Here is a 26,835-nt window from a genome sequence, read left to right as displayed (position 1 = left end):
CCATAGGAACTTGTGCTGTGCTGGGAGCTGCCCCCAGTTCCATCCAGCTGCCCTTGAGTTTGGGCATGCTTGTCAGCTGAGCAGGGCCTCTCAGCCCCAAGGATGAACTTGGGCTTATCTAAACTGACCTCAGTACCCCCAGTGGTGGCTGTGGCTCCTCCCTTCTTCTCCCCAAGATCTGAGACACTTCCCAGGAAGTCTGCCTCACCCTCTCTCTTTCTCCTTCTCAGCTGCAGTGGAGGAGACCCCCAGCCCCACAGAGGTGGAGGAGACCCCCAGGCCCACAGAACCCAGCACGGAGGCCCCAGAGCCCACTGAGGAGCCACTCCTGGGGGAGCTAACAGTGACAGGCGAGGCCTCCCCTGACTCTCTGAGCCTCTCCTGGACTGTGCCCCAAGGCCACTTTGACTCTTTCACCATCCAGTACAAGGGCAGGGATGGGCGGCCCCAGGTGGTGCGTGTTGGAGGAGAGGAGAGAGAGGCCACTGTGGGGGACCTGGAGCCTGGACGCAAGTACAAGATGCACCTGTATGGACTCCACCAGGGCCGCCGTGTGGGCCCCGTGTCTACTTTGGGAATGACCGGTAAGTGAGGAAGGGACTGAGAGGTTATCTTTCTTTCCCTGTGGATATCTGTTTGACTGTTGGATTTTTTCAACAACTCCTGTGGGCCCGGGCCTTGGCCACCCTCTCATGTCCTTCCTCCATTATCCTTGTCCATGGCCTATACCTATTGGTTTGACTTTTGCTCACTTTCAGCCATTTTCACTTTGTTGTGGACTCTCTCTGACAGGCAACCTTTGCCACCTCCAACAGTGATATATGTCAGGCACAGGCCAAGCTGGATTTACCAGAATTTTCTTTTCTTTCCATCTTAATTATGGGATTCTTTATTATAACTACACACACACACACACACACACAAAAGAAACAACCCAACATCAAGCCATATTGGGATGACTGAATAACTTAGTGAATAGCTTTAAAATGAGCTATTATACTGCCATTGAAAATGTTTTACATAAAACAATGACTTTATTATGTTCCATTGAAAACACAGAGGCCCAAATTTTTGTAAAGATGCTAATCACAGCTATTTGAAAATAGCAGGCATGGCAAGAAGACTGGGAAGAACTACATCCCACGGGTATATGATTTGTTAGACAGAATGGAGTGTTCCAGCATGTTTTATTTTTCTATTTTATTCTTTTCTGCATTGTCCAAATTTTCTTAAATGAGGGCATTTCTTTTTTCTTTCTCTAGGCATTTTTTTTATAATCAGAAAAAAGCAGAGAATTACAATGTCTTCTTTTTGTATTCCATCTGTCTTCTTCCCTGTCACTCTGGAAACTTACTTCATTTCTAATTATGACAAAGTTAAATTCAGTCCACAAGAAAGTGAGGAACAAATCACAAGGTGAATTGGAATCCCACAGGGCATCAGGCTGCCTTTTCCAAGTCATTCTCAGCCAGATTCTGATGGCTGCCTCAGATAATTTCTTAAGAGTTTCCCAGATCTGGAAGGCCCCACCCTCTGAGAGTCATCTTGTGGAGGGCAGGTGGCTGCCTCTTTGCCCTAGGACTGTGGTTTGGGACAGGTACTGTCATGTCCTGGTGATCATCTAGATGGAGGAACTGTTCTTCCTCAGGCTCCCTGCCCATGGGGACAGGCCTTGTTCTTATACGTGTATTCAGCAAATCATCTGTGTGTGGAATGGGAGGACAAGGAGAACAGAGGAGTCATTGGAAAATGAACATCAGAAAAATTTGCACTAAGCTGTTAATTCTCATGCACCATCAGTTGTGTATTTTCTTATCCCCTATCCTGGCAAATCACAGCATTCCCTAGGAAGAGGGGGCAGTGTAAGGGGTCCATGTCCCCTGCCTTCCTGTTCTATCTGCGTTGCTCTTCAATCCCACCCCCTTCTCAATTATTATTTCTTTAAAATTTTATTTATTTATTTATTTTAGTTGTTGATGGACCTTTGTGTTTTATTTATGTGGTGCTGAGAATTGAACCCAGTGCCTCACACATTCAAGGCAAGTGCTCTACCACTGAGCCACAACCTCAGCCCTCAATTATTACTTTTTATAATACAAAATTTCTCTTTTAATTTTTTTTTCTTTTGAATCCAGGGTACTTTACCACTGAGCTACATCCCCAGACCTTTTTAGTTTTCATTCTGAGACAGGGTCTTCCTAAGTTGTTAAGGTCACCCTCCAATTTGCCATCCTCCTGCGTCATCCTCCCTAGTTGCTGGGGTTATAGGCATGCGTTACCATACTCAAGCAGAATTTCTTTCTAAATCTACATTTTTATAGTGAAAAGAACTGTAGCAGCATTATGGAAAAATAGGAAAAAACTCATAATCCTACCTTTGACCCAATAACTGCTGTAAATAACAGTGTGAGCATTTGCCTAGCATGCATGAGCCCCCCTCCAAACAAACCAAAAACTATGTGTATAACACATATTCCCTTTCTGCATTTTGCATACAAGTATGTGTTTTGAAGTTGCAGTCAAGAATATTCATTTAAATTTTGGCTTTTAATTTTTTGTACACAGTTACATTGTAATCATTTACCTGGCAGCTACACAACCTTTATTAATCATCATTTTAATGGTTATTTGATGCTTTGTGGTGAAAGCTCTGTAACAAAATTAATCATCTTTTCCAGGTCGTTTGGTTTCCTGACACATTTTGCTGCCATGAATAATCCCATTATGAATTCTTCCATGCTATAACTTTTTCCTGCTTTTAATAATTTTCTTAGGACAGATGCCCAGGATGGGATTATTGGGTCAAAGGAAATGAGCACTATTTTGGCTCCTGACACCTATGTCCCATTTGTTTTCTGAAAATTTGTAACCATGCACCACTGCCAACAGGACAGGATAGGCGTGGGGGCTGGCTCAGCTCCCTCCAACTATGAATGACTGAATGGCTAATACCAAAGGCTACCCAAGCCTCTGAGCCTTTGACTTGAGAAGCATATCTCCTGGATGTACTTCTCCATATGTATCAATGACACTAGTGAAGTAAGTCACCTTTGCTTCTGTCTCTTCTTTTAGCCCCACGGAAGGTTGTGGAGGAGACTCCCAGCCCCACAGAACCCAGCATGGAAGCCCCAGAACCCACCGAGGAGCCACTCCTGGGGGAGCTGACAGTGACAGGCTCCTCCCCTGACTCCCTGAGCCTCTCATGGATTGTGACCCAGGGCCATTTTGACTCCTTCACCATCCAGTACAAAGACAGGGATGGGCGGCCCCAGGTGGTACATGTTGGAGGAGAAGAGAGAGAAGCCACTGTTGAGGACTTGGAGCCTGGACGCAAGTACAAGATGCACCTGTATGGGCTCCACCAGGGCCACCGTGTGGGCCCCATGTCCACTGTGGGTGTGACTGGTGAGTGAGTGTAGGATGGGGCAGGGCAGGGAAGAGCAGTGCTGGAAGTTGTTTGATTCTCCACCAGCTTCACAAAAACAAAATGTTCCTGCAGGAATGCCGCTTGTTAAAGCCTGTTCATCTTGTTGAAAGGCAGATTTGTATTCATCAGGTTGGTGATGGAGCCTGATATTCTGCATTTCTATCAAAGTCCTTGTATTAGAACTGAGTGCTATAGTGCATGTCTCTAATCCCAGCCATTCTGTTTTGGAGACTGAGGCAGGAGGATCACAAGTTCCAGTCCAGCTTGGGCACCTTATCCAGACCCTATCTCAAGATAAAAAACAGAAAAGGCTGAGAGAGGAGCTGGACTTGTGGCTCAGTGGTAGAGCACTTCCTTAGCATGTGTGAGGCTATGGGTTCAATTTTTCAGCACTGGATCTAAATATATGAATAAAATAAAGGTCCATCAACATCAAAAACATATTTTTTAAAAATGCCAGGAGATATCGAAAAGGTAGAGCACCCCTGGGATCCATCCCCATTTCCAGAAAGGAAAAAAAAAAAAGATACTTGTTAGATTTTTGCTACTACAACAAGTACCAGAGATAATCAAGTTACAAAGAGAAAAGATTATTTTGGCTCACAGTTTTGGATGTTCTAGTCTACATTCAGTTGGCCCATTGTTTTTAGTTCTGAGGTGGGTCAGCAGATCATGGTGGGAGAGAATGGCAGTGCAAAACCTCTTACCTGATGGCCAGGAAGCAAAACAGAGAAAGGAATGGCTGGGGCACCAGTATCCCCTTCAAGGGCACACCCGATGACATGAGGACACCCCACAGCCAGGGACCATCTCTTAAAGGTTCTACCTTCTAGTGTCACCACCCTGAGGACCAATTCTTTGATATGCGGGCCATTGGGGAGCATTCAAGATCCAGACTACAGCAGTGCTCCTGATGCTGACATTGTAGGTCCCTGGGTCAGCCCTTGAGTAGCAAATTCCTCAAAACAAAGTGATAAGATCTTCTCTTGGAATTTTTGCTAAGAATTCTGCTTGCAGCCCTGATTTCTTTCAGAGGAATCTTGTGGAGATTTCTCTTGGGTCTCTAGTGAAGTTGACAGGGGGCCATGAGGAAAGGGGGCAGGTACCCAGGGCATCTCCTTCACTGTATACCCCAAAACTTCAAGGTTCAGGTATCATCAGACTTATGTCTCCAATAGATCACCAAACCTGTGGGTGGCAGGATCCAGGCCCTGAGGGGGTTGGATGAGACCTTGAAAATGGCAGACTGACAAATTCCTGAGTAATGGGGAGCAGTGGGGAGGCAGGCCATAAACAAGAAAGCACAGCAAGGAGATGATTTTGTGATAGGGAAGCCTGGAGGACAGGCCAGGACCAGGCAGGGACTCCTAAGCCAGCATGTCCCCAAATACCAGGAACAGCCAAGACCTGGTGTGAGCTTTGAGGTAGAGAAGCCAGTAGGGAGGTAGTAATCCTGGTGACAGGAGACAGTGCCACTCTAGAGCCCTGCAACTGGAGGAAGGGGAGTGAGGCAGCAAGGAGGAATTAGGAAAGAGGCTGGGAGGGACACTCTCTAAGTCTGATGGCAGCTGGGAGAGGGACAGGTTCAGGGCACTCTCCAGTTTCTGGCTTGGGAGGAGTGTTCTGAGGTTCTTCGGGAGCAAAGACCTGAGCCAGGTGGATGAGAAGGTGGCCAGGAGACCCCAGTGGAGGGAGGCCCATGGTACAGTGACCAAGTGGGTCCTTCTCAAGAGGCAGGTGCTGGAGGGAGGAGAAGTTATGTGGGTGTTGATAGATGGTGGCAGTTAGTAGATGGTGGGTGAGGGCTAGGAACGGGGATGTGGAAGGAGCAGGAAGGGGACATGTCAGTGGTGCCGTGGCCAGCATCATTCTGCTCCTTGGTGCTTTATTTGTTGTAAATGCTGCTTTGGCTTCTGAACTGAGAGGGCAGAAGAGATCTCACTGTCCCTGTATGTGTGTGTGTGTCCCTCTGCAGAGGATGAAGCAATGACCATGCAAGTAACACCCACCACAACCCCCGAGCCTCCTCTCAGGCCACGCCTAGGGGAGCTGACTGTGACAGATGCTACCCCTGACTCCCTGAGCCTCTCCTGGACAGTCCCTGAAGGGCAGTTTGACCACTTCCTAGTCCAGTACAAGAATGGGGACGGGCAGCCCAAGGTGGTGCGGGTGCCAGGGCATGAGGACGAGGTCACCATCTCAAGGCTGGAGCCAGACCACAAGTACAAGATGCACCTGTATGGCTTCCACAGTGGCCAGCGCATAGGCCCCGTCTCTGTCATTGGGGTAACAAGTGAGTGGATGCTGGGAGCCCCAGGGTGGGACCCAGTGGGAGGTTGACTCTAACTCTTGGGTAACAGCTGAGCAGGGAACAGTGGCAGAGGCTTGGTCAGTAACCACAGGCCTGCTCTTGGTAAGGCTATGGCCTCTTTTTGCCTCCCCAGGAGTTGACCTCTGTCTCCTTCTGGAAAGGGAAGGGCCGTAGGAATTTGTGCTGTGCTGGGAGCTGCCTACAGTTCCACCCAGCTGATCTTAAGCTTGGGCATGCTTGTCAACTGAGCAGGGCCTCCCAGCCCCAAGAATGAACTTGGGCTTATCTAAACTGACCTCAGTACCCCCAGTGGTGGCTGTGGCTCCTCCCTTCTTCTCCCCAAGACCTGAGGAAACTTCCCAAGAAGCCTGCCTCACCCTTTCTCTCTTTTCCCTTCAGCCCCCAGCCCCACAGAACCCAGCACGGAGGCCCCAGAGCCCACGGAGGAGCCACTCCTGGGGGAGCTGACAGTGACAGGCTCCTCCCCTGACTCCCTGAGCCTCTCCTGGACTGTGCCCCAGGGCCAGTTCAACTCCTTCACCATCCAGTACAAGGACAGGGATGGACGGCCCCAGGTGGTGCATGTTGGAGGAGAGGAGAGAGAGGCCACTGTGGGGGACCTGGAACCTGGACGCAAGTACAAGATGCACCTGTATGGCCTCCACCAGGGCCGCCGTGTGGGACCCGTGTCTACTCTGGGCATGACTGGTGAGTGAAGGTCAAGGGGCCTCTAGGTTGGTTCTTGGGGAAATGGAGTCTCCAGTATTTCCTCTGCTGAAGATCCAGGTCCCCAGGCCCCTAGGCCTCTAATCCTCCCACCCCATCCTTGAGACAAGTGTGATGTGTGGGGGCAGGGAGAGCTAGTCAGGGAACTGAGCAGAGAACAGTGGCAGAGGCTTGGTCAGTAACCACAGGCCTGCTCTTGTCTGAGGCCATGGACCCCTTTTTGCCTTCCCTGGGGTTGACCTCTGTCTCCTTCTGGAAAAAGAAAGGCCATAGGGATTTCTGCTGTGCTGGGAGCTTTCCCCAGTTCCACCCAGCTGATTTTGAGCTTGGGCATGCTTGTCAGCTGAACAGGGCCTCCCAGCTCCAAGGATGAACTTGGGCTTGTCTAAACTGACCTCAGTACTCCCAGTGGTGGCTGTGGCCCCTCCCTTCTTCTCCCCAAGACCTGAACATACTTCCCAGGGAACCTGCCTCACCCTCTCTCTTTCACCTTCTCAGCTGCAGTGGAGGAGACCCCCATCCCCACAGAACCCAGCACAGAGGCCCCAGAGTCCACTGAGGAGCCACTCCTGGGGGAGCTGACAGTGACAGGCTCCTCCCCTGACTCCCTGAGCCTCTCCTGGACTGTGCCCCAGGGCCAGTTCAACTCCTTCACCATCCAGTACAAGGACAGGGATGGGCAGCTCCAAGTGGTACGAGTTGGAGGAGAGGAGAGAGAGGCCACTGTGGGGGACCTGGAGCCTGGACGCAAGTACAAGATGCACCTGTACGGACTCCACCAGGGCCACCGTGTGGGTCCCATGTCCACCGTGGGTGTCACTGGTGAGTGAATGTGGGGTGGGGCAGGGCAGGGAAGAGCAGTGCTGGAAGTTGTTTGATTCTCCACCAGCTTTACAAAAACAAAATGTTCCCAGCAGCAATGCTGCTTGTGCATATCTGAGTGCCTTGTGCATCTGCAGATTTGTATTCATCAGGTTGGGGCTGGAGCCTGATATTCTACATTCCTATCAAGGTTTGTTGCCTCTGGTGCCTTGGTAAACCTCCTCACAACAGAGCAATGTGATTGTCCCTTGCAATTCATTGCTAAGAATTTTGCTTGCATCCCTGATTCCTCAGAGAGGCTCCACCTCTGTGGAGTTTCCTGGAAGCCATGAAGAAAGAGGGAAGGTAAAGGGGCACAGCATCTTCTCTGTGCACCTGTAATCCCATTGTAGGATACTGACAGACCTTTGGTCTATGGGTATACTGTTTATTCCACAGTGAATTTCATGCCCTTATCCAGGCACTGTGGAGTTCATTCACCTGTGATGCATGAATGAATTTATGCTGCTTGTGGAGCAGGATAGTGAGTAATTCTGTAAGAGTGTTGGGAAAGAAATGGTTTAGGATCTGTGCTAGGTGTTAGGTGACTTGTGGGAGACTAGGAGGCAGGTTTGGCTCCGAATTGGATGCTGTCAGGAAGAGGGCTCAACTTTATCACTGAATCTTACCAAGTCTTATCTGTGGGGAGGTCTCTAGAAGGAGGCCAAAGTTGGGACTCTATCAGCAGCCACCACTCAGATTAGCTGGATGGGGCTGTTGGGTCATGTCTTTGGTTTGGTGAATGTTCAAGTTTGTGTGTGGAGACATGATTCCAGGCTGGCTCTGTTTTTAAGCTATTCTGGTGACAGATGTCTATGTGGATGACCCATTAAACTATCTATGTTCAACTGGACCACATAGGTCTGAGCTGTGCCAGGCCAGCTTTGAGCAAGCAAGGTCAGCTGAGAGAGAGTGGGCAGCTCACATTGTTAGCTCACATTGCTGCGTTTTTCTCTCTCAGGGTAAAGTTTTGAAAGAGGCATATACAAGTTCACATTTTTGTTGGGCTCACATTCAGGGTGACAGGCAGAAAGCCAGAAAGTACAGTAGAGGGGGATGAGCCTGAATGAGGCAGGGACTCCCAAGCTAACATGCCTACAGGGAGCTGAAGCTTATCAGGCATTAGCCTGGCAACAGCTTTAGAAAGTGGGTATCAGGTAAATGTCCCAACTGGTGCAGAGACCATGAGGATAGAGAGAGCATGGCACACAAGAGAGGATTTTGTAAGATATCTTCAAGGTACAGGGATGGCCCTGAGGTATGGGTGGAGAGATGGGAGAAGCTCAGGAGGCCTGAGGGGTATGGTTGCCCAGTTCTCTGCCGAATGTTGGCATCTGATGTGAACATACCAAGCTCAGGCCATGTTAAATATGGCGGGTGCAGGTGAGCCCAGAGTCAGGAAGGGCAATAGGGAAGAAACAATCCAAGTGAGAAGAGACAGTGGCCACCCCAGGGCCTGCAGCTAGAGGAACTTAGGAAGGAGTCTGGGACATCCTCCAAGTCTGATGGCAGCTGGGAGAGGGACAGGTCCAGGGCACTCCCCAGTTTCTGGCTTGGGTGGGGTGTTCTGAGGCTCTTTGGGAGCAAAGACCTGAACCAGGCGGATGAGAAGGTGGCCAGGAGACCCCAGTGGAGGGAGGCCCAGGGTACAGTGACCAAGTGGGCCCTTCTCAAGAGGCAGGTGCTGGAGGGAGGAGAAGTTATGTGGGTGTTGATAGATGGTGGCAGTTAGTAGATGGTGGGTGAGGGCTAGGAACGGGGATGTGGAAGGAGCAGGAAGGGGACATGTCAGTGGTGCCGTGGCCAGCATCATTCTGCTCCTTGGTGCTTTATTTGTTGTAAATGCTGCTTTGGCTTCTGAACTGAGAGGGCAGAAGAGATCTCACTGTCCCTGTATGTGTGTGTGTGTCCCTCTGCAGAGGATGAAGCAATGACCATGCAAGTAACACCCACCACAACCCCCGAGCCTCCACTCAGGCCACGCCTAGGGGAGCTGACTGTGACAGATGCTACCCCTGACTCCCTGAGCCTCTCCTGGACAGTCCCTGAAGGACAGTTTGACCACTTCCTGGTCCAGTACAAGAATGGGGACGGGCAGCCCAAGGTGGTGCGGGTGCCAGGGCATGAGGATGAGGTCACCATCTCAGGGCTGGAGCCAGACCACAAGTACAAGATGCACCTGTATGGCTTCCACAGTGGCCAGCGCATAGGCCCCGTCTCTGTCATTGGGGTGACAAGTGAGTGGATGCTGGGAGCCCCAGGGTGGGACCCAGTGGGAGGTTGACTCTAACTCTTGGGTAACAGCTGAGCAGGGAACAGTGGCAGAGGCTTGGTCAGTAACCACAGGCCTGCTCTTGCTAAGGCTATGGCCTCTTTTTGCCTCCCCAGGAGTTGACCTCTGTCTCCTTCTGGAAAGGGAAGGGCCGTAGGAATTTGTGCTGTGCTGGGAGCTGCCTACAGTTCCACCCAGCTGATCTTAAGCTTGGGCATGCTTGTCAACTGAGCAGGGCCTCCCAGCCCCAAGAATGAACTTGGGCTTATCTAAACTGACCTCAGTACCCCCAGTGGTGGCTGTGGCTCCTCCCTTCTTCTCCCCAAGACCTGAGGAAACTTCCCAAGAAGCCTGCCTCACCCTTTCTCTCTTTTCCCTTCAGCCCCCAGCCCCACAGAACCCAGCACGGAGGCCCCAGAGCCCACGGAGGAGCCACTCCTGGGGGAGCTGACAGTGACAGGCTCCTCCCCTGACTCCCTGAGCCTCTCCTGGACTGTGCCCCAGGGCCAGTTCAACTCCTTCACCATCCAGTACAAGGACAGGGATGGACGGCCCCAGGTGGTGCATGTTGGAGGAGAGGAGAGAGAGGCCACTGTGGGGGACCTGGAACCTGGACGCAAGTACAAGATGCACCTGTATGGCCTCCACCAGGGCCGCCGTGTGGGACCCGTGTCTACTCTGGGCATGACTGGTGAGTGAAGGTCAAGGGGCCTCTAGGTTGGTTCTTGGGGAAATGGAGTCTCCAGTATTTCCTCTGCTGAAGATCCAGGTCCCCAGGCCCCTAGGCCTCTAATCCTCCCACCCCATCCTTGAGACAAGTGTGATGTGTGGGGGCAGGGAGAGCTAGTCAGGGAACTGAGCAGAGAACAGTGGCAGAGGCTTGGTCAGTAACCACAGGCCTGCTCTTGTCTGAGGCCATGGACCCCTTTTTGCCTTCCCTGGGGTTGACCTCTGTCTCCTTCTGGAAAAAGAAAGGCCATAGGGATTTCTGCTGTGCTGGGAGCTTTCCCCAGTTCCACCCAGCTGATTTTGAGCTTGGGCATGCTTGTCAGCTGAACAGGGCCTCCCAGCTCCAAGGATGAACTTGGGCTTGTCTAAACTGACCTCAGTACTCCCAGTGGTGGCTGTGGCCCCTCCCTTCTTCTCCCCAAGACCTGAACATACTTCCCAGGGAACCTGCCTCACCCTCTCTCTTTCACCTTCTCAGCTGCAGTGGAGGAGACCCCCATCCCCACAGAACCCAGCACAGAGGCCCCAGAGTCCACTGAGGAGCCACTCCTGGGGGAGCTGACAGTGACAGGCTCCTCCCCTGACTCCCTGAGCCTCTCCTGGACTGTGCCCCAGGGCCAGTTCAACTCCTTCACCATCCAGTACAAGGACAGGGATGGGCAGCTCCAAGTGGTACGAGTTGGAGGAGAGGAGAGAGAGGCCACTGTGGGGGACCTGGAGCCTGGACGCAAGTACAAGATGCACCTGTACGGACTCCACCAGGGCCACCGTGTGGGTCCCATGTCCACCGTGGGTGTCACTGGTGAGTGAATGTGGGGTGGGGCAGGGCAGGGAAGAGCAGTGCTGGAAGTTGTTTGATTCTCCACCAGCTTTACAAAAACAAAATGTTCCCAGCAGCAATGCTGCTTGTGCATATCTGAGTGCCTTGTGCATCTGCAGATTTGTATTCATCAGGTTGGGGCTGGAGCCTGATATTCTACATTCCTATCAAGGTTTGTTGCCTCTGGTGCCTTGGTAAACCTCCTCACAACAGAGCAATGTGATTGTCCCTTGCAATTCATTGCTAAGAATTTTGCTTGCATCCCTGATTCCTCAGAGAGGCTCCACCTCTGTGGAGTTTCCTGGAAGCCATGAAGAAAGAGGGAAGGTAAAGGGGCACAGCATCTTCTCTGTGCACCTGTAATCCCATTGTAGGATACTGACAGACCTTTGGTCTATGGGTATACTGTTTATTCCACAGTGAATTTCATGCCCTTATCCAGGCACTGTGGAGTTCATTCACCTGTGATGCATGAATGAATTTATGCTGCTTGTGGAGCAGGATAGTGAGTAATTCTGTAAGAGTGTTGGGAAAGAAATGGTTTAGGATCTGTGCTAGGTGTTAGGTGACTTGTGGGAGACTAGGAGGCAGGTTTGGCTCCGAATTGGATGCTGTCAGGAAGAGGGCTCAACTTTATCACTGAATCTTACCAAGTCTTATCTGTGGGGAGGTCTCTAGAAGGAGGCCAAAGTTGGGACTCTATCAGCAGCCACCACTCAGATTAGCTGGATGGGGCTGTTGGGTCATGTCTTTGGTTTGGTGAATGTTCAAGTTTGTGTGTGGAGACATGATTCCAGGCTGGCTCTGTTTTTAAGCTATTCTGGTGACAGATGTCTATGTGGATGACCCATTAAACTATCTATGTTCAACTGGACCACATAGGTCTGAGCTGTGCCAGGCCAGCTTTGAGCAAGCAAGGTCAGCTGAGAGAGAGTGGGCAGCTCACATTGTTAGCTCACATTGCTGCGTTTTTCTCTCTCAGGGTAAAGTTTTGAAAGAGGCATATACAAGTTCACATTTTTGTTGGGCTCACATTCAGGGTGACAGGCAGAAAGCCAGAAAGTACAGTAGAGGGGGATGAGCCTGAATGAGGCAGGGACTCCCAAGCTAACATGCCTACAGGGAGCTGAAGCTTATCAGGCATTAGCCTGGCAACAGCTTTAGAAAGTGGGTATCAGGTAAATGTCCCAACTGGTGCAGAGACCATGAGGATAGAGAGAGCATGGCACACAAGAGAGGATTTTGTAAGATATCTTCAAGGTACAGGGATGGCCCTGAGGTATGGGTGGAGAGATGGGAGAAGCTCAGGAGGCCTGAGGGGTATGGTTGCCCAGTTCTCTGCCGAATGTTGGCATCTGATGTGAACATACCAAGCTCAGGCCATGTTAAATATGGCGGGTGCAGGTGAGCCCAGAGTCAGGAAGGGCAATAGGGAAGAAACAATCCAAGTGAGAAGAGACAGTGGCCACCCCAGGGCCTGCAGCTAGAGGAACTTAGGAAGGAGTCTGGGACATCCTCCAAGTCTGATGGCAGCTGGGAGAGGGACAGGTCCAGGGCACTCCCCAGTTTCTGGCTTGGGTGGGGTGTTCTGAGGCTCTTTGGGAGCAAAGACCTGAACCAGGCGGATGAGAAGGTGGCCAGGAGACCCCAGTGGAGGGAGGCCCAGGGTACAGTGACCAAGTGGGCCCTTCTCAAGAGGCAGGTGCTGGAGGGAGGAGAAGTTATGTGGGTGTTGATAGATGGTGGCAGTTAGTAGATGGTGGGTGAGGGCTAGGAACGGGGATGTGGAAGGAGCAGGAAGGGGACATGTCAGTGGTGCCGTGGCCAGCATCATTCTGCTCCTTGGTGCTTTATTTGTTGTAAATGCTGCTTTGGCTTCTGAACTGAGAGGGCAGAAGAGATCTCACTGTCCCTGTATGTGTGTGTGTCCCTCTGCAGAGGATGAAGCAATGACCACGCAAGTAACACCCACCACAACCCCCGAGCCTCCTCTCAGGCCACGCCTAGGGGAGCTGACTGTGACAGATGCTACCCCTGACTCCCTGAGCCTCTCCTGGACAGTCCCTGAAGGGCAGTTTGACCACTTCCTAGTCCAGTACAAGAATGGGGACGGGCAGCCCAAGGTGGTGCGGGTGCCAGGGCATGAGGACGAGGTCACCATCTCAAGGCTGGAGCCAGACCACAAGTACAAGATGCACCTGTATGGCTTCCACAGTGGCCAGCGCATAGGCCCCGTCTCTGTCATTGGGGTAACAAGTGAGTGGATGCTGGGACCCCCAGGGTGGGACCCAGTGGGAGATTGACTCTCACTCTTGGGTAACAGCTGAGCAGGGAACATTTGTACTGGTCAGGGAAGGACCGCAGGGACTTGTGCTGTGCTGGGAGCTGCCCCCAGTTCCATCCAGCTGACCTTGAGCTTGGGCATGCTTGTCAGCTGAGCAGGGCCTCTCAGCCCCAAGGATGAACTTGGACTTGTCTAAACTGACTTCAGTACCGCCAGTGGTGGCCATGGCTTCTCTCTCCTTCTCCCCAAGACCTGAGTGCATCTCCTAGAGAGCCTGCTTCACCTTCTCTGTCTCTCCTTCTCAGCTGCAGTGGAGGAGACCCCCAGCCCCACAGAGGTGGAGGAGACCCCCAGGCCCACAGAACCCAGCACAGAGGCCCCAGAGTCCACTGAGGAGCCACTCCTGGGGGAGCTGACAGTGACAGGCTCCTCCCCTGACTCCCTGAGCCTCTCCTGGACTGTGCCCCAGGGCCAGTTTGACTCCTTCACCATCCAGTACAAGGACAGGGATGGGCAGCCCCAGGTGGTACGTATTGGAGGAGAGGACAGAGAGGCCACTGTGGGGGACCTGGAGCCTGGACGCAAGTACAAGATGCACCTGTATGGACTCCACCAGGGCCACCGCGTGGGTCCTGCATCTGCTGTCGGGGTTACCTGTAAGTAAGGGGCAGGCCCTTCACTCTGGGGTCCCCTCTGTTTTTTTCTTTGTTCTTTTTTGGATATCAACACCTTATCACTGGACCTCTTGGTTCCTATTTTCTTAAATATTACTACTGATGTTGCTTGTCCTTGAATTGAATATTATTTATCACTTAATTTGTGGTGAAATGGGCGTGTAGTCCATGCCCCATTTATTGTGGCTTCCCTCCTCCCTCCATTATCCAGAACTTCTAAGTCACTCTATTTCTCATTAATTGCACCTTCAGGTTCCATGACTGGATATTTTAATGACTCCAAATGTGCTCCAGGTTTGGGCTGTGTAGATTTGAATCTGCCTCCAAGCGTACTAACTGTGATTTTGCAAGCTTTTCTTAACCCCTGTGGCCTCAGATCCTGCAGTATGGGGTGGTAATTTTATTAGCACTTTGTTGGGAGTTAGGTGCACTCTCAGGTGTGAACTGCCTACAGCAAAGCCTGGGATACAGGGAAGAGGTTATGGGGAAAGAACCGTCTCCCTTGAGCAGTTCCTGCCTCTATCCTCAGCCTCTTCTGCTCTCTTCCAGCCTCCCTCCCTACCCAGACTCCCGTGGAGCCCCACCTTGGGGACCTGGCTGTGGCAGCTGTGACCTTGGACACTGTGCACCTCTCATGGACCGTGGCCCAGGGCCCCTTTGACTCCTTCCTGGTCCAGTACAAGGATGCACAGGGGCAGCTCCAGGCAGTTCCCGTGAATAGAGACCTCCGTGAGGTTACTGTCTCGGGTCTGGACCCCGCCCGCAAGTACAGGTTCTTGCTCTTTGGACTCCTGGATGGGAAGCGCCATGGCCCAGTCTCTGTGGATGTCAAGACCCGTGAGTGGAGGACAGAGGCCACCTTTGTCTCTGGAGCTCGTGGCCTGCTCCGCCCCCTTGTGGTGACTTTTGGGATTTCATATTTCTGTGCCTCACACTCCAGACCTTAGGACCTCAGGACCCATTTATTTATCAGGTTTATTGAAATCCAGACCCTGAGCTTCTCTTCCCCCACCCCACTCCCATCGTTATCCCTACCCTGCTTACATCCCATTCCAGGAGACCCTTAGTTTCTTTGCTGACTTTTTTTTTTTTTTGCAGTGCTTTTATACCTATTCCTGGTCCATTTGCTCCCTCATGTCCTCCATAACCATAGAGCATAGCACACACACACACACACACACACACAGCAATCTCTCTGCTTCCATCTCTGTGGCCATCACTCTCCATACAGCTCCCTCTCTTTTCCAGTCCCAGACAAGAAACCCTCTCCCCGCCTGGGAGAGCTGACAGTGACAGATGTGACCCCTGACTCCATGGGCCTCTCATGGACGGTCCCTGAAGGCGAATTTGACTCCTTTGTGATCCAGTACAAGGACAGGGATGGGCAGCCCCAGGTGGTTCCTGTGGCTGCAGACCAGCATAAGGTTACCATCCTCAGCCTGGAGCCAAATAGGAAATACAAGTTCCTGCTGTATGGCCTGGCAGGCAGGAAGCGGCTGGGCCCCCTTTCTGCTGATGGCACCACAGGTAAGCAAGCCCCTGGCCCTGCCTCCTGCCCTTTCCAGAGCTGCCTCTTATTTGAGAGCCCAAAGTTGACAGCATGGCCTTCCCAGGAAATATATTCTCTCTTCAGCCTGGGCATAGCAACCATAACACCAAAAGAAAGTCCCTACTGTGTGCTAAACACAATTGTGAGCATTTCATATGCACTATTACCTTCATTCATAAACTGCTGCTGAAGGATTAAGAAGTAGGCTTTGGGCCGACCTGTGTTCAGATTCCAACTTCAGCCCTCTCCAGCCATGTGGCCATGGACATTGGCTTCCTCACCTGCGTGATGGTGATGAATAATCCCCACTGGCACTCAGTTTGCCCATCCTTCTTCTTCCATCCCAACCCTGAGGCAAGAGGTGGAAAGTAAGGGAGGGCTTGGCTGAAGAAAGACTGGAAAAATCTGGTATCCTTGAGCCCATGACTCAGCCCCCTGAGAAAAGGGTGGAGTGGGTCACTGACCCTTACCCACTCCCAGGACCATGAGTCATCCTGGCCAGCCAGTCAGGGCTTGGGGCCCACACTCCATTATTATTTTTTTGGGGGGGGGGTACTGGGGATTGAACTCAGGGGCACTCAACCACTGAGCCACATCTCCAGCACTATTTTGTATTTTATTTAGAGACAGGGTCTCACTGAGTTGCTTAGTACCTTGCTATTGCTGAGGCTGGCTTTGAACTCACGATCCTCTTGCCTCAGCCTCCTGAGCTGCTGGGCTTATAGGCATGTGCCACTGTGCCCAACCAGACTCCATTTTTCTTTACCCCAAACTCTCACTTGGAGACTACATATGGGTTCCTCTGATCTGTATCAACAGCCATCCCCATATGGGAGAGTTTCCTTTTCTCTGTTCTTTGTTCTTCCAGCTCTGCCCTACCCCAGCTGCCCTGGTCCAGTAGGATTAGTGTGGGACTGGGGAAGCAGGTGGGGGGATGGTTCAGGCTGATGGCCATGGCAGGAGATAAGGCTGAGCAGTGACAGAAGCTGTGAGCTGCCTGGCTGCCCAACCCAGGTCTCCCACATGGGGGTGTCTGACAATCCAGACACCCTCTGAGAGTCTCTCAGCTCTGACCACAGCCCTGCTCAGAGGCTAGAAGTCAGAGGAAATTAAGGTCCCCCTCTGTACCACCCTTCTCTGGTGAGATGATCTTTTATGTTTATTGTACCCTTGAACACAGCAGGGAGGGAGCAGAGATGGGAAGGGGGGTGGGCAGTGGCCTCCAGAGGGAGGACCGGGCTGCTATCCCTCATCCTGCAGAGCAGGCCTATTCATCCTTAGGTGGCTGTCCCAGAGACAACCTGGGGACCTTTCCAAGACCCTTATACCTCAGGGTTCGGGGTCAGGCAGGTCTTAACAAGGATTCTCCCTTATGCTCTCCACAGCTCCCCTGGAGAAAACCCGGCAGCCCCCACCGCGCCTAGGGGAACTAGCAGTGACTGAGGAGACCTCAGACTCCCTGCGCCTGTCCTGGACTGTGGCCGAGGGCCCCTTTGACTCCTTCCTAGTCCAGTATAAGGACACCAACGGGCAGTCCCAGGCAGTGCCTGTGGCTGCAGACCAGCTTGAAGTCACCATAGAGGGCCTGAAACCTGGCAGGAAATACAAGTTTCTGCTCTATGGACTAGTTGGAGGAAAGCGCCTGGGCCCAGTCTCCGTCCTGGGAATGACAGGTGAGGCCTAAGGCCGTCCTGCTTGGCACTAGCAGGTAGCTTCCTTGCACTTTTGTGCTAAAGACTGACCGGAGTGGACAGGCCAGGAGAGGGAGCCTTGACCAGGGCCCAAGGAAAAGGAAAGTTTGCCACTAAGTCAGACTGCCATTGATTACAGAGTTAGACAAAAGCGGAGCCAGGACAGGCGAGAAGGAAAGGTCTTGGTGGTGGTTCCCTTACTTGCTGACCCCAGTTTTTGCTCCATCATGTGGCTTCCCCCCACTACTCTGTTGGGGTATCTGTTAACCTCCAGACCGGGGCAAACTTTCCTGCCATGGATGAGGCAGGAGCATTTCCTCAAATGGAAAATCACTGGGAAACACAACAGATGAGGGACACAGAAGCCAGTAGATGTGGCTGCATTTGTGGGGCAGGCTCCTCTTCCAGAGGTCACTGACATCCACATCAGGTCTGCCAGGTTAGAGGCAGCTGGTGTGACTGGCCTATCACAGCCCGGTCCACCCTCAGCTGTTCTCAGAAAGAATACCATGTGTCCCAAGCCCCAAGCCCCATGATTGCCAGGCAGTCAGTACAGGGTGAAGCCTGTGCAGACATCTAGAGGAGAGGCTGGATGGGATTGGGTGGGGAAGGGGAAAATATGTACTTGATCCAGACACAGCACAGGATACCTGGAAAGAGGATGAGGTCACAGCAGCTTTCCAATCAGGGAACAAGCCTCAGGCATGTCAGGAATAAGTCAGATTTAAGAGATGGAAAGTCCTAGAAGAACTTAGCCCCTCTCTTCTCTCTACCTGATAGCCTAATCAGAACTATAAAGTCCCCACCCCGGCCTTGGGCCAGCAAGATGGAAAAAGCAGAGCCCTGTGGCACTTCCACTTAACTTTTTCTCTGGGATCCCCCCCACATAGCCCCAGAAGAGGACACACCAGCCCCAGAAGCCCCTGAGCCCTCTGAAGCACCGAAGCTGGGGGTGATGGCTGTGACCGAGGCAACCCCAGACTCACTGCGCCTGTCGTGGAGTGTGGTCCAGGGCCCCTTTGACTCCTTTGTGGTCCAGTATCTGGACACAGATGGGCAGCCCCAGGCCCTGCTTGTGGATGGTGATCAGAACAAGGTCCTCATCTCAGGCCTGGAGCCCAACACCTCTTACCAGTTCTCCCTCTATGGTCTCTATGAAGGGATGCGTCGAGGGCCCATCTCCACAGAGGGCACCACAGGTGGGGCCAGGCCTGGGTTGAGCCGGGTAAGGGGGCCCCCAGAAATGGGGATCACTTGAGGGATTGAGGTGGTGTCCAGGAGAAGGCAGGCCAATGGACTCTGGGGCAGCTCTTTGCTCTGCTCCTACCCGCAGCCACTAAAGGAGTCCTTTACCAGCTCTACTGTTGACAGAGAAATATGCCAGGGCAGTGGCAGAAGGCCACTGGGCTGGTGTGTATCTGTTTCCAACTTTTCTTTCCCATCTGTTCCTCCCAGGGCCTCCTCCTGCTGGTCTGACCCCAGGAGACCCAGGGCCCCGCCTGTCTCATCTGTCAGTGACTGATGTGACCACCAGTTCGCTACGGCTCAACTGGGAGGCCCCACTTGGAGCCTTTGATTCCTTCCTACTCCGCTTTGGGGTTCCATCATCAAGCACCCTGGAGCCACATCCACGTCCTCTGCTGCAACGGGAGCTGATGGTGCCTGGGACGAGGCGCTCAGCGGTGCTCCGAGACCTGCGCCCTGGGACCCTGTACAGCCTTACTCTCTATGGGCTACGAGGGCCTCACAAGGCTGACAGCATCCAAGGCACTGCCCGGACCCTCAGCCCAAGTAAGGCCCCATTTGGGGCACCCACTAAAATGGACCTGGTACCTCAGCCAGAGGGAGGCTGGGGAGTGCGTAGGAGGCATGGAGGATTCTTGAGAGCAATTTCCATTCCTAAGAAAAGGTGTGGTGGGCACTTCTGGAGCCAGGAGGCCCAGGAGAAAGGGAGGGAACCTCCCTGCCCCTGCCCTCACCATCATCCCTTGCTCCCATCCTCAGTTCTGGAGAGTCCACGTGACCTCCAATTCAGCGAAATTGGGGAGACCTCAGCCATGGTCAGCTGGGTGCCACCAACATCCAGGGTGGACAGCTTCAAAGTTTCCTACCAGCTGGCAGATGGAGGTAACGCTTTTCTGCCCATGTCCCCATCTGCTCTCTCATCTCTCCGGCCCCTGCCCTCTGTCCACCCCCAGTTGCTATGGAGTTCCCTGGGTAACCTCCTAGCCCCCAATATGTTTTCAGGGGAGCCGCAGAGTGTGCAGGTGGATGGCCGGGCCCAGACCCAGAAAATTCAGGGGCTGATCCCAGGTGCTCACTACGAGGTGACAGTGGTCTCTGTCCGCGGCTTTGAGGAGAGTGAGCCTCTCACAGGCTTCCTCACCACTGGTGAGAGGGACTGGGCCAGCGCAGCAGGTGGAGGGAGAGAAAATGAGGGTGTGGGTAGGAGCCTGGAAGGAACCCAAGGGGAAGGGAGGGGAGACACTGGAGCTCTGACTGTGGACAAGGGAGTAGCCAGTGAGTTCGGGAAGGTTAGGAGTAGGGACAGTGGTGGAGACCCCTCTGAGCCCCTCCCCTCTCCCAGTTCCTGATGGCCCCACTGAGCTGCGAGCACTGAACTTGACTGAGGGATCCACTCTGCTGCACTGGAAGCCCCCCCAGAACCCCGTGGACAAATACAACGTCCAGGTCACAGCCCCAGGGGGTGAGCAGAGCTGAAGACTCCCTCTACATGGGACTGTTGGGGGTAGGAGAGCAGGGAATGGCAGGAGCTGACACCCACCCCCATTCCCAGCCCCATCTCTGCAGGACTCCGCCCCGGGCAGTGCTGTGGACTACTCCCTGCGCGACCTGGTACTCCACACCAACTACACTGCCACTGTGCGCGGCCTCCGGGGACCTAACTTCACCTCCCCAGCCAGCATCACCTTCACCACAGGTACAGCCTGGGGTATGTGAAATGGGTAAGGAGAAGGGCAAAGGAGCCGGGCAGGCCTCATCCCCATTATCTCTTCCCATCTTCCCCTCCCAGGGTTGAAGGCTCCCCTGGACTTGGAAACCAAGGAAGTGACTCCCCGAACAGCACTGCTCACTTGGACTGAGCCCCAAGTCCTACCCACAGGCTACCTGCTCAGCTTTGACACCCCTGGTGGACAGACTCAGGTGCCCGCACCCCTACCCTATTGGCTACCTCCTCTCCCTGGATTGATTCGGAGGTGCTGGCTCTGGCTTCCTCAGGAGGTCTCTCCCTCCCCTGACCTATGTCTTATCTGTCCCACAGGAGATCCTGCTCCCCTCGGGAATCACCTCACACCGGCTCCTTGGCCTCTTCCCTTCTACCTACTATAATGCACGGCTCCAGGCTGTGTGGGGCCAAAGCCTCACACCACCAGTATCCACCTCCTTCACCACTGGTACCCAGAACTGGGGCCCGCGCTGGGTGGGCTGCAGGGTCTAAGGTTTGGAAAAAGGACAGGTTTCTCACACTCCTCTCCCCAGGTGGACTGCGGATCCCCTTCCCCAGGGACTGTGGGGAGGAGATGCAGAATGGGCCCAGCACCTCGAGAACCACCACCATCTTCCTCAATGGCAATCGCGAGCGGCCCCTGAATGTGTTTTGTGACATGGAGACCGATGGGGGCGGCTGGCTGGTGGGTGCCAGCTGGTGGCTGCCCTCCTCTCTCACACCCCAGGGATCTGTGTAGGGCAGAGACTGCTGCCCCTGAAGCCAGAGACTAATGCTGTTCCCATCTGCCTCCCAGGTGTTCCAGCGCCGCATGGACGGACAAACAGACTTCTGGAGGGATTGGGAGGATTATGCCCATGGCTTTGGGAACATCTCCAGGGAGTTCTGGCTGGGTCAGTGCCTCAGGGATTGGGGAACTAGGGAGGGGATGAAGGCCCTGTGGACATGTGGTCTCTGATGAAGCACCCACCCCTACCCCCAGGCAATGAAGCCCTACACAGCCTGACACAGGCTGGTGATTACTCCATGCGTGTGGACCTGCGGGCTGGGGATGAGGCTGTGTTCGCCCAGTATGACTCCTTCCGAGTAGGATCAGCTGCTGAGAACTACCGCCTCCACCTGGAGGGCTACCATGGCACCGCAGGTAAGAGCAGGCCCAGGCCTGGGAGAGGGAGTGGGAAGGAGTGACCTCACCATTCCTTCTCATGCCCTGCCCAGGGGACTCCATGAGCTACCACAGTGGCAGTGTCTTTTCGGCCCGTGATCGAGACCCCAACAACTTGCTCATTTCCTGCGCTGTCTCCTACCGTGGGGCATGGTGGTACAGGAACTGCCACTATGCCAACCTCAATGGGCTCTATGGGAGCACAGTGGACCACCAGGTAAGAGGCTGGGGAGGCATCAGGGCTGCAGTGACTGGGGCTTGGTTGCTTGGGTGAAGCCCAGGATGTGACAGAGTTGCTCATGCCTCAGGGCCCCATCTGTGAAATGGGATAATAAAGTCAACCTTGCTGAGTTATCCCAATAAGATGATTTATTAGGTGAAAAAGGCCAGCTCAGGATTAAACCTCAGTCCTGGGCAGCTGAGGATTGCAATGGAAGGTGGGCAGGGTACCGGGAGAGTGGATAGATCTCTGGGAATCACTTCCTAAAGGGGCAGGGGTAGGGACAGATGAGATATCCAGATTTGACTCTTGCCAAACTTTCCCCAGGGAGTGAGCTGGTACCACTGGAAGGGCTTTGAGTTCTCTGTACCCTTTACGGAAATGAAGCTAAGACCAAGAAGCTATCGGTCCCCTGTAGGGGGAGGCTGAGCTGCTGCCCACCTCTCTCACACCCCAGTATGACTGCCGAGCACTGAGGGGTCACACCCAGAGAAGAGCCAGGGATGCCTCCACCTCCCAGCCACCAGAGGAAGCCTTCTCTGCCTGTGACCTCACAGCATCATGTTTACAGGGGGGAGGGGGAGGGGTTTCTATGGGAGCAATAAAGGAGAAACTGAGGCACCTGGCTGGCACTGATCCTGCCCCATCACTGGCACTGGTCATGCCCTGGGGCCCCCAGGTCCCGGGGCTGCAGCCGCACCTGGAAAGGCTGCATCAGGAGGTTCACACCACTGTAGGGCTGGGGCTGCAGAGAGGGCAGGGCACCCTCAGGCAGCAGTGTGAAGGCCTGGAGCAGGTGGGCCAGCACCATGAAGAGTTCCACACGCGCCAGCGGTTCTCCTAGGCACACGCGTGCCCCACAGCCAAAGGATGTCACTTTGGGGTTCTTGCCAGGCTTCAGGAATCGGTCTGTGAGCAGATGGGTGGATGGGACAGGGAGGTTTTTAGCAGTTATGAGCCTCCTCCACCTCCTCTTCTGCCTCCTCCATTTCCTCCTTCACCTCCATGCCTGGCACCTGGCCCCCCACATACCAGGCCAGAACTCCTGTGGCCGCTCCCAGACCATCTCGTCAAGGTTGGCACCTTGGAGGTTAGGGATGATGACTGTATCCTCAGGAATGTCATAGCCAAGGATGCTGAGGGAAGGTGGTGTTAGAGGCTGACCAGGACCCTGCTCAGGCCTTCCTCACTCATCCCTAACCCTTGGGACTCACCTGCTGGGCCGGATGGTGCGGTGGGGTAAGGCCAAGGGCACCACAGGCCGAAGGCGTAACACCTCTGAGATGGTGGCATTGAGCAAGGGCAGTCGCATTCGGTCCTTATATAGGACCTGGGAGCTTGAAGCCCCGGGCCCCAGTTGGAGGTCCAGCTCCTTCTGCAGTCGATGCTGAACCTGTGAGGCAAGGGTAAGCCTGGAGACCAGGGACCAAGCTCTGCTGCTGCCCACTCACAACTGCCTGACCTCCAGCCACTCCCTCCAGATACCCAGATACTGAGCCATTGTGTTCTTTTTGATGAATGTAGCCCCTGCCAGGGTGCAGCACTAAGAGAAGAGGGAGCTGGGATCTTCTGACCCTGGCCAAGCTGACAGGAAGGAACCTTTTGCCCGCCCCTGGCGCACACCTCAGGGTGGTGAAGCAAGAAAGCCACAGCCCAGGAGAGGGTGGTCGCTGTGGTCTCAGTGCCACCGATGAAAAGGTCCACCACGGCCATGTGCACGTGCCCTTCAAGGAGCTGTCCAGAACCACTGTCCTCTCTTGGCCGCCCCAGCTCTTGGAGCATGTAGTCTATCATATCTCTCCACTGGCCTGTCACCAAACTTTCCTGCAGAAGGTGGGGGAGTGACTGAGTTCCCAGCTCGGGGAGGGATGTGTGGGGGCAGCAGGTCCAAAGGTGGACCCAGCAGTGATGCTGAGGCAGTAGCATCACCGGCCTGGGCTGAAGGGAGCCTGGTCCATTCATGTCACTCCCACCTTGTGTTGCCTCAGCTGCTGCTCTACAATTTTGTCCCTTTTTTCCATGATCTTCTTCAGCTTCCAGACCCCTGGGTTGGGGAAGAACTGGACAAGGATAGAAGGGGGAGGCAAGAGTGAGCTGCTGAGAAGGAGGCCTATTCCTCTAGCCCCACCTACATGTCTGGACTCCACCTCCTCACCTTGAGGAAGGGAACCAAGTCCAAAATTTGGACAGACCAGTGGTTCCAAGCTTTCATGACATCCTGAACACAATTATAAATGGCATGTCCCAGGGTGTCATCCTGCCAGAAACGAAGGAATACTTTCAGTTTGGGACCAAGGAAGGGTCAGGGAAGGATTGAGGGGGAGGATGGAAGGGAAGGGAGGGCAACCTTTACCTTTTTTCCAAAGGTGAGGCAGCAGATGATGTTACAGGCAAAGAAAGAAAATTCCTTGTGGATGGCTAGGGGGGCACTGGCCTGGACTCTGAGGTGCTGTGGGGGAAGAGCAGGAGCTACACAGGCTGGCAGGGGAGCAAAGGGGCACTATGAGAGAGGGGAGCCTGACCCATGGGAAGGGCTGGGCTGCAGGAGCCCAGCTTCACCTCACAGAACTCCTGAGTCAGCTGCTTCAGCAGGGACTCCATGGATTCACGGACACCCAGTAGCAGGGCTGAGCGGGCAAGTTTCTTATGGGCCTTCCAGAGCAGGGAGTAGTCCCCTAGTGACAGGTCTGGATAGTTGTGAGACACCAGCTTGTCTGCAGTGGGAATCACAGGGATGGATGGTAAGAACTGACCACAGAAGCCAAGGACCTGAACTTCTCCTACCTCCCAAGTCCCTTTCTCCCTCAAGAATGCCCCCAGCTCTTACAGGATGGTACTCGGGGTCTGCCAGCAAAGTCCACCCACTTTCTGACCATGGCTTCCTCGATGGCCCTGGTGGAGTTCAGCACCACGACATCTGGGGGGAGCCCAAGCAGGTGTCAGGAAGGGCAGGACCCCACCTAGCCTCCTATGGGACAAGGAAGGAGTGAGCACTCACCCTGAAGCCCCAAGCGGAGCCTGTAGATGGGCCCAAGTTTCCGAGTGAGGCTGAGCAGATAGATGGGGAGGTTGGGTTGCAGAAAGTGCAGGAAGCCTGGGGCACGAGGAGGGAGGTGGAAGCCCCTGAGTTTCCTCTGGCCCCACAGCAGGCGGCTGCCAGCCAATAGTGTCAGCAGCAACAACAGCCCAAGAAACAGCATGGCTGGAGACCTGTGCGAGGCCCTGTCACAACCACTTATAACTCTTGAGCCCCCGCCTTGTTGCTTGGGTCATTTTGGCAGCCTTCCAGCCCCCACCTTCAGGACCCTTCCCACTGTCCTACCCACAGAGTGACACATTCCCAGGATGGTGACAGTCTTATAGACCTTGGAGATATCACATTTCAAAGGACATACCATCTATCAAGAAGATAGGAAGGGAAACAAAACCCTGACCTTTTTCATCCAGAATCAGCTTTCCAGTTCCATGTCAGCCATGCAGGTCAATGTGTCCATCCCCAGCCCAGGCCCTCGCCCTCCATACCCACCTTGGACAATTTTACTGGTTTAAATTTGTCTCCAAGAGAAAAATAACAGTCCCTGCCTACTGTGTCCCTCCAGGATTGTTTGAAGGACAAATGAGATGAAAATAGGGTTTTCTTTGTTTTTACTTTTAGATAGGGTGGCCATATGGCCTAGTTTGCCTGGGGCATCCAAATATATACCTGTAGTCCCTGCGAAATTATTAATAGAGCCTCTTGCACTATCAGAAGTGTCCAGGAGGCAAAGAATTATAGGGGTCATCATTTAGAGCACCTAGCATGTAGCAGACTCTGTTCTATGTGCGTTCCCTGTATAAAGTAACCCTTCACAGACATGCTATACATAGAACACTAGTATTGTTCCCATTTTATAGATAAGGAACCTAAGATGAGAGGCTGAGTGGCTTCCCCAAAAACCAGAACAATCGGAAAGTGGTAGAGGCAGCATTCAGGCTTGTGATCAGGCTGCATAATCTGTACCTTTAACAGCTAGTGGCATCTCTCTTTGGTCCCAAAGAAAAATAACACACCTAAACTCGTGTGATAAAAATAAGAATTGTTATACAAATACGGAGATGTTTTGCAGAACCCAACAATAGGAAAGCAAGGAAGGGATCTCTGGCCTTGAAGACCAGGAATAGGAGGCAGAAAAAAAAAATTCCTGTAGGTGGCAGTTGCCTCCTCTGTCACTCCTCCCCTCTCTCCCCTGCTGGCAGAGAAGAGACATGCTTCCAGGCAGGCAGAGAGGGGTTGCTGTTGGTGCCAGGGTCCACAGGTTACAGGGTCAGACCAAGAAGAGTGTGGATTCCCAGCATTACTGAGCATCAATACCAAAGTCCAGGAAGCAGCACAATAGCCAAAACTGACCAGGGGCTACTCCTCTTCTGGAATTGTAGTCTTAAGGGATGGATTTTCACTGGATCAAGTAACTATCAGGGACTACTTTTGTGAGGAGGTAATTGGGGGCTTAGAAAAGAGGGCTGCCTGGGAGGTAAGAGCTTAGGCTTTCCCCTAACTCTCTATCTCTGCAGATAGCTCCTGGGACCCAGGGGGTCCCTCTCCCCTGGGGGTTTATCCAGAGCACAGGCTGTGCTGCTAGAGAGCCCCAGTTGAAATCCCAGCAGTGCCACCTACTAGCTTGACCTTCCCTGCTGTTTGGAGTCCTAAAAGAGGCTCAGGCTCAGCCTGGATTCATGCCTTGCCCTGAAGGGAGACTAGAAGGGTGGGACTTCTGAAGTTGGCAGTGACAGCTGCCGTCCTCTTCATGGTCGACCTCCTGGGCCCGAGCTGTGTCTTGTCACAGTTGCAGCTACTGGCAAATGAGTTTATGCTGCCATCATGCAGAATGGCTTAGGGAGAGATGAAATGGCAACAAGAGGGTCACTTAAGCAGAATCCAAGGAAGTGCTGAAGTCCTAAGGAAGGTCAGAACTGCTTGATGTTGCATGGAAGAAGAGGGGGGCTCCATTTGAAAAGAGACTGATGTGGAAAGCTGACACACTGGTGGACAGCTCCACCCCTACTCCAACTCCCAAATATGATGAATGACATGCACTCCTTCTCAACCTTCAGAACATAATTTCTATGTCACCTCTTCTAGGAAGCCTTCCCTGGTTCTC

General features: G+C 53.3%; 2 protein-coding genes across 22 annotated transcripts in view; one reads left to right on the top strand and one right to left on the bottom strand.

Moving 5' to 3' along the window:
- Positions 1-22,318, top strand: part of Tnxb (tenascin XB) — a 60,955-nt gene extending 38,637 nt beyond the window's left edge. For 10 of the 21 annotated variants that reach the window (XM_048805045.1, XM_048805051.1, XM_048805049.1 and 7 more), the window contains 26 exons: positions 231-584; positions 3,073-3,405; positions 5,403-5,720; positions 6,138-6,446; positions 6,963-7,286; positions 9,245-9,562; positions 9,980-10,288; positions 10,805-11,128; positions 13,085-13,402; positions 13,736-14,086; positions 14,654-14,941; positions 15,353-15,631; positions 17,039-17,326; positions 18,235-18,543; positions 18,800-19,135; positions 19,349-19,471; positions 19,592-19,735; positions 19,932-20,051; positions 20,142-20,285; positions 20,379-20,509; positions 20,628-20,760; positions 20,846-20,997; positions 21,109-21,205; positions 21,295-21,456; positions 21,531-21,694; positions 22,025-22,318. In XM_048805045.1, the coding sequence (XP_048661002.1) occupies positions 231-584; positions 3,073-3,405; positions 5,403-5,720; positions 6,138-6,446; positions 6,963-7,286; positions 9,245-9,562; positions 9,980-10,288; positions 10,805-11,128; positions 13,085-13,402; positions 13,736-14,086; positions 14,654-14,941; positions 15,353-15,631; positions 17,039-17,326; positions 18,235-18,543; positions 18,800-19,135; positions 19,349-19,471; positions 19,592-19,735; positions 19,932-20,051; positions 20,142-20,285; positions 20,379-20,509; positions 20,628-20,760; positions 20,846-20,997; positions 21,109-21,205; positions 21,295-21,456; positions 21,531-21,694; positions 22,025-22,126 (6,230 nt within the window). In that variant the 3' untranslated portion in view covers positions 22,127-22,318. The remainder of the gene's footprint in view (positions 1-230; positions 585-3,072; positions 3,406-5,402; positions 5,721-6,137; positions 6,447-6,962; positions 7,287-9,244; positions 9,563-9,979; positions 10,289-10,804; positions 11,129-13,084; positions 13,403-13,735; positions 14,087-14,653; positions 14,942-15,352; positions 15,632-17,038; positions 17,327-18,234; positions 18,544-18,799; positions 19,136-19,348; positions 19,472-19,591; positions 19,736-19,931; positions 20,052-20,141; positions 20,286-20,378; positions 20,510-20,627; positions 20,761-20,845; positions 20,998-21,108; positions 21,206-21,294; positions 21,457-21,530; positions 21,695-22,024) is intronic. The other 11 variants (XM_048805046.1, XM_048805053.1, XM_048805048.1 and 8 more) reach the window with 11 other exon arrangements.
- On the bottom strand, positions 21,825-26,600 carry LOC107143752 (steroid 21-hydroxylase). Its single transcript, XM_015487488.2, has 10 exons — positions 24,696-26,600; positions 24,525-24,614; positions 24,257-24,411; positions 24,051-24,146; positions 23,853-23,954; positions 23,671-23,757; positions 23,321-23,521; positions 22,912-23,090; positions 22,730-22,833; positions 21,825-22,606 (listed from the first exon to the last, which is right to left on the bottom strand). Exons 1-10 carry the CDS (start codon positions 24,895-24,897, stop codon positions 22,344-22,346), a joined length of 1,479 nt encoding a protein of 492 aa, XP_015342974.1. The 5' UTR covers positions 24,898-26,600; the 3' UTR covers positions 21,825-22,343.
- Positions 26,601-26,835: the final 235 nt, after the last annotated feature.

The sequence above is a fragment of the Marmota marmota genome, unplaced genomic scaffold (assembly GCF_001458135.2).
Source record: "Marmota marmota marmota unplaced genomic scaffold, marMar, whole genome shotgun sequence".
Taxonomy (NCBI): domain Eukaryota; kingdom Metazoa; phylum Chordata; class Mammalia; order Rodentia; family Sciuridae; genus Marmota; species Marmota marmota.
This window is presented reverse-complemented; position numbering and strand designations above follow the sequence as displayed.

Bases quoted from the DNA above. Each gene is read 5' to 3' on its own strand.
- LOC107143752 (XM_015487488.2), bottom strand. From the start codon at position 24,897: ATGCTGTTTCTTGGGCTGTTGTTGCTGCTGACACTATTGGCTGGCAGC. The intron at 24,412-24,524 runs GTAAGAGCTGGG...TTCCCACTGCAG, and splicing joins CAGACCCCGAGTACCATCCT to ACAAGCTGGTGTCTCACAAC. The intron at 23,522-23,670 runs GTGGGAGTGACA...CACCTTCTGCAG, and splicing joins AGCAGCTGAGGCAACACAAG to GAAAGTTTGGTGACAGGCCA.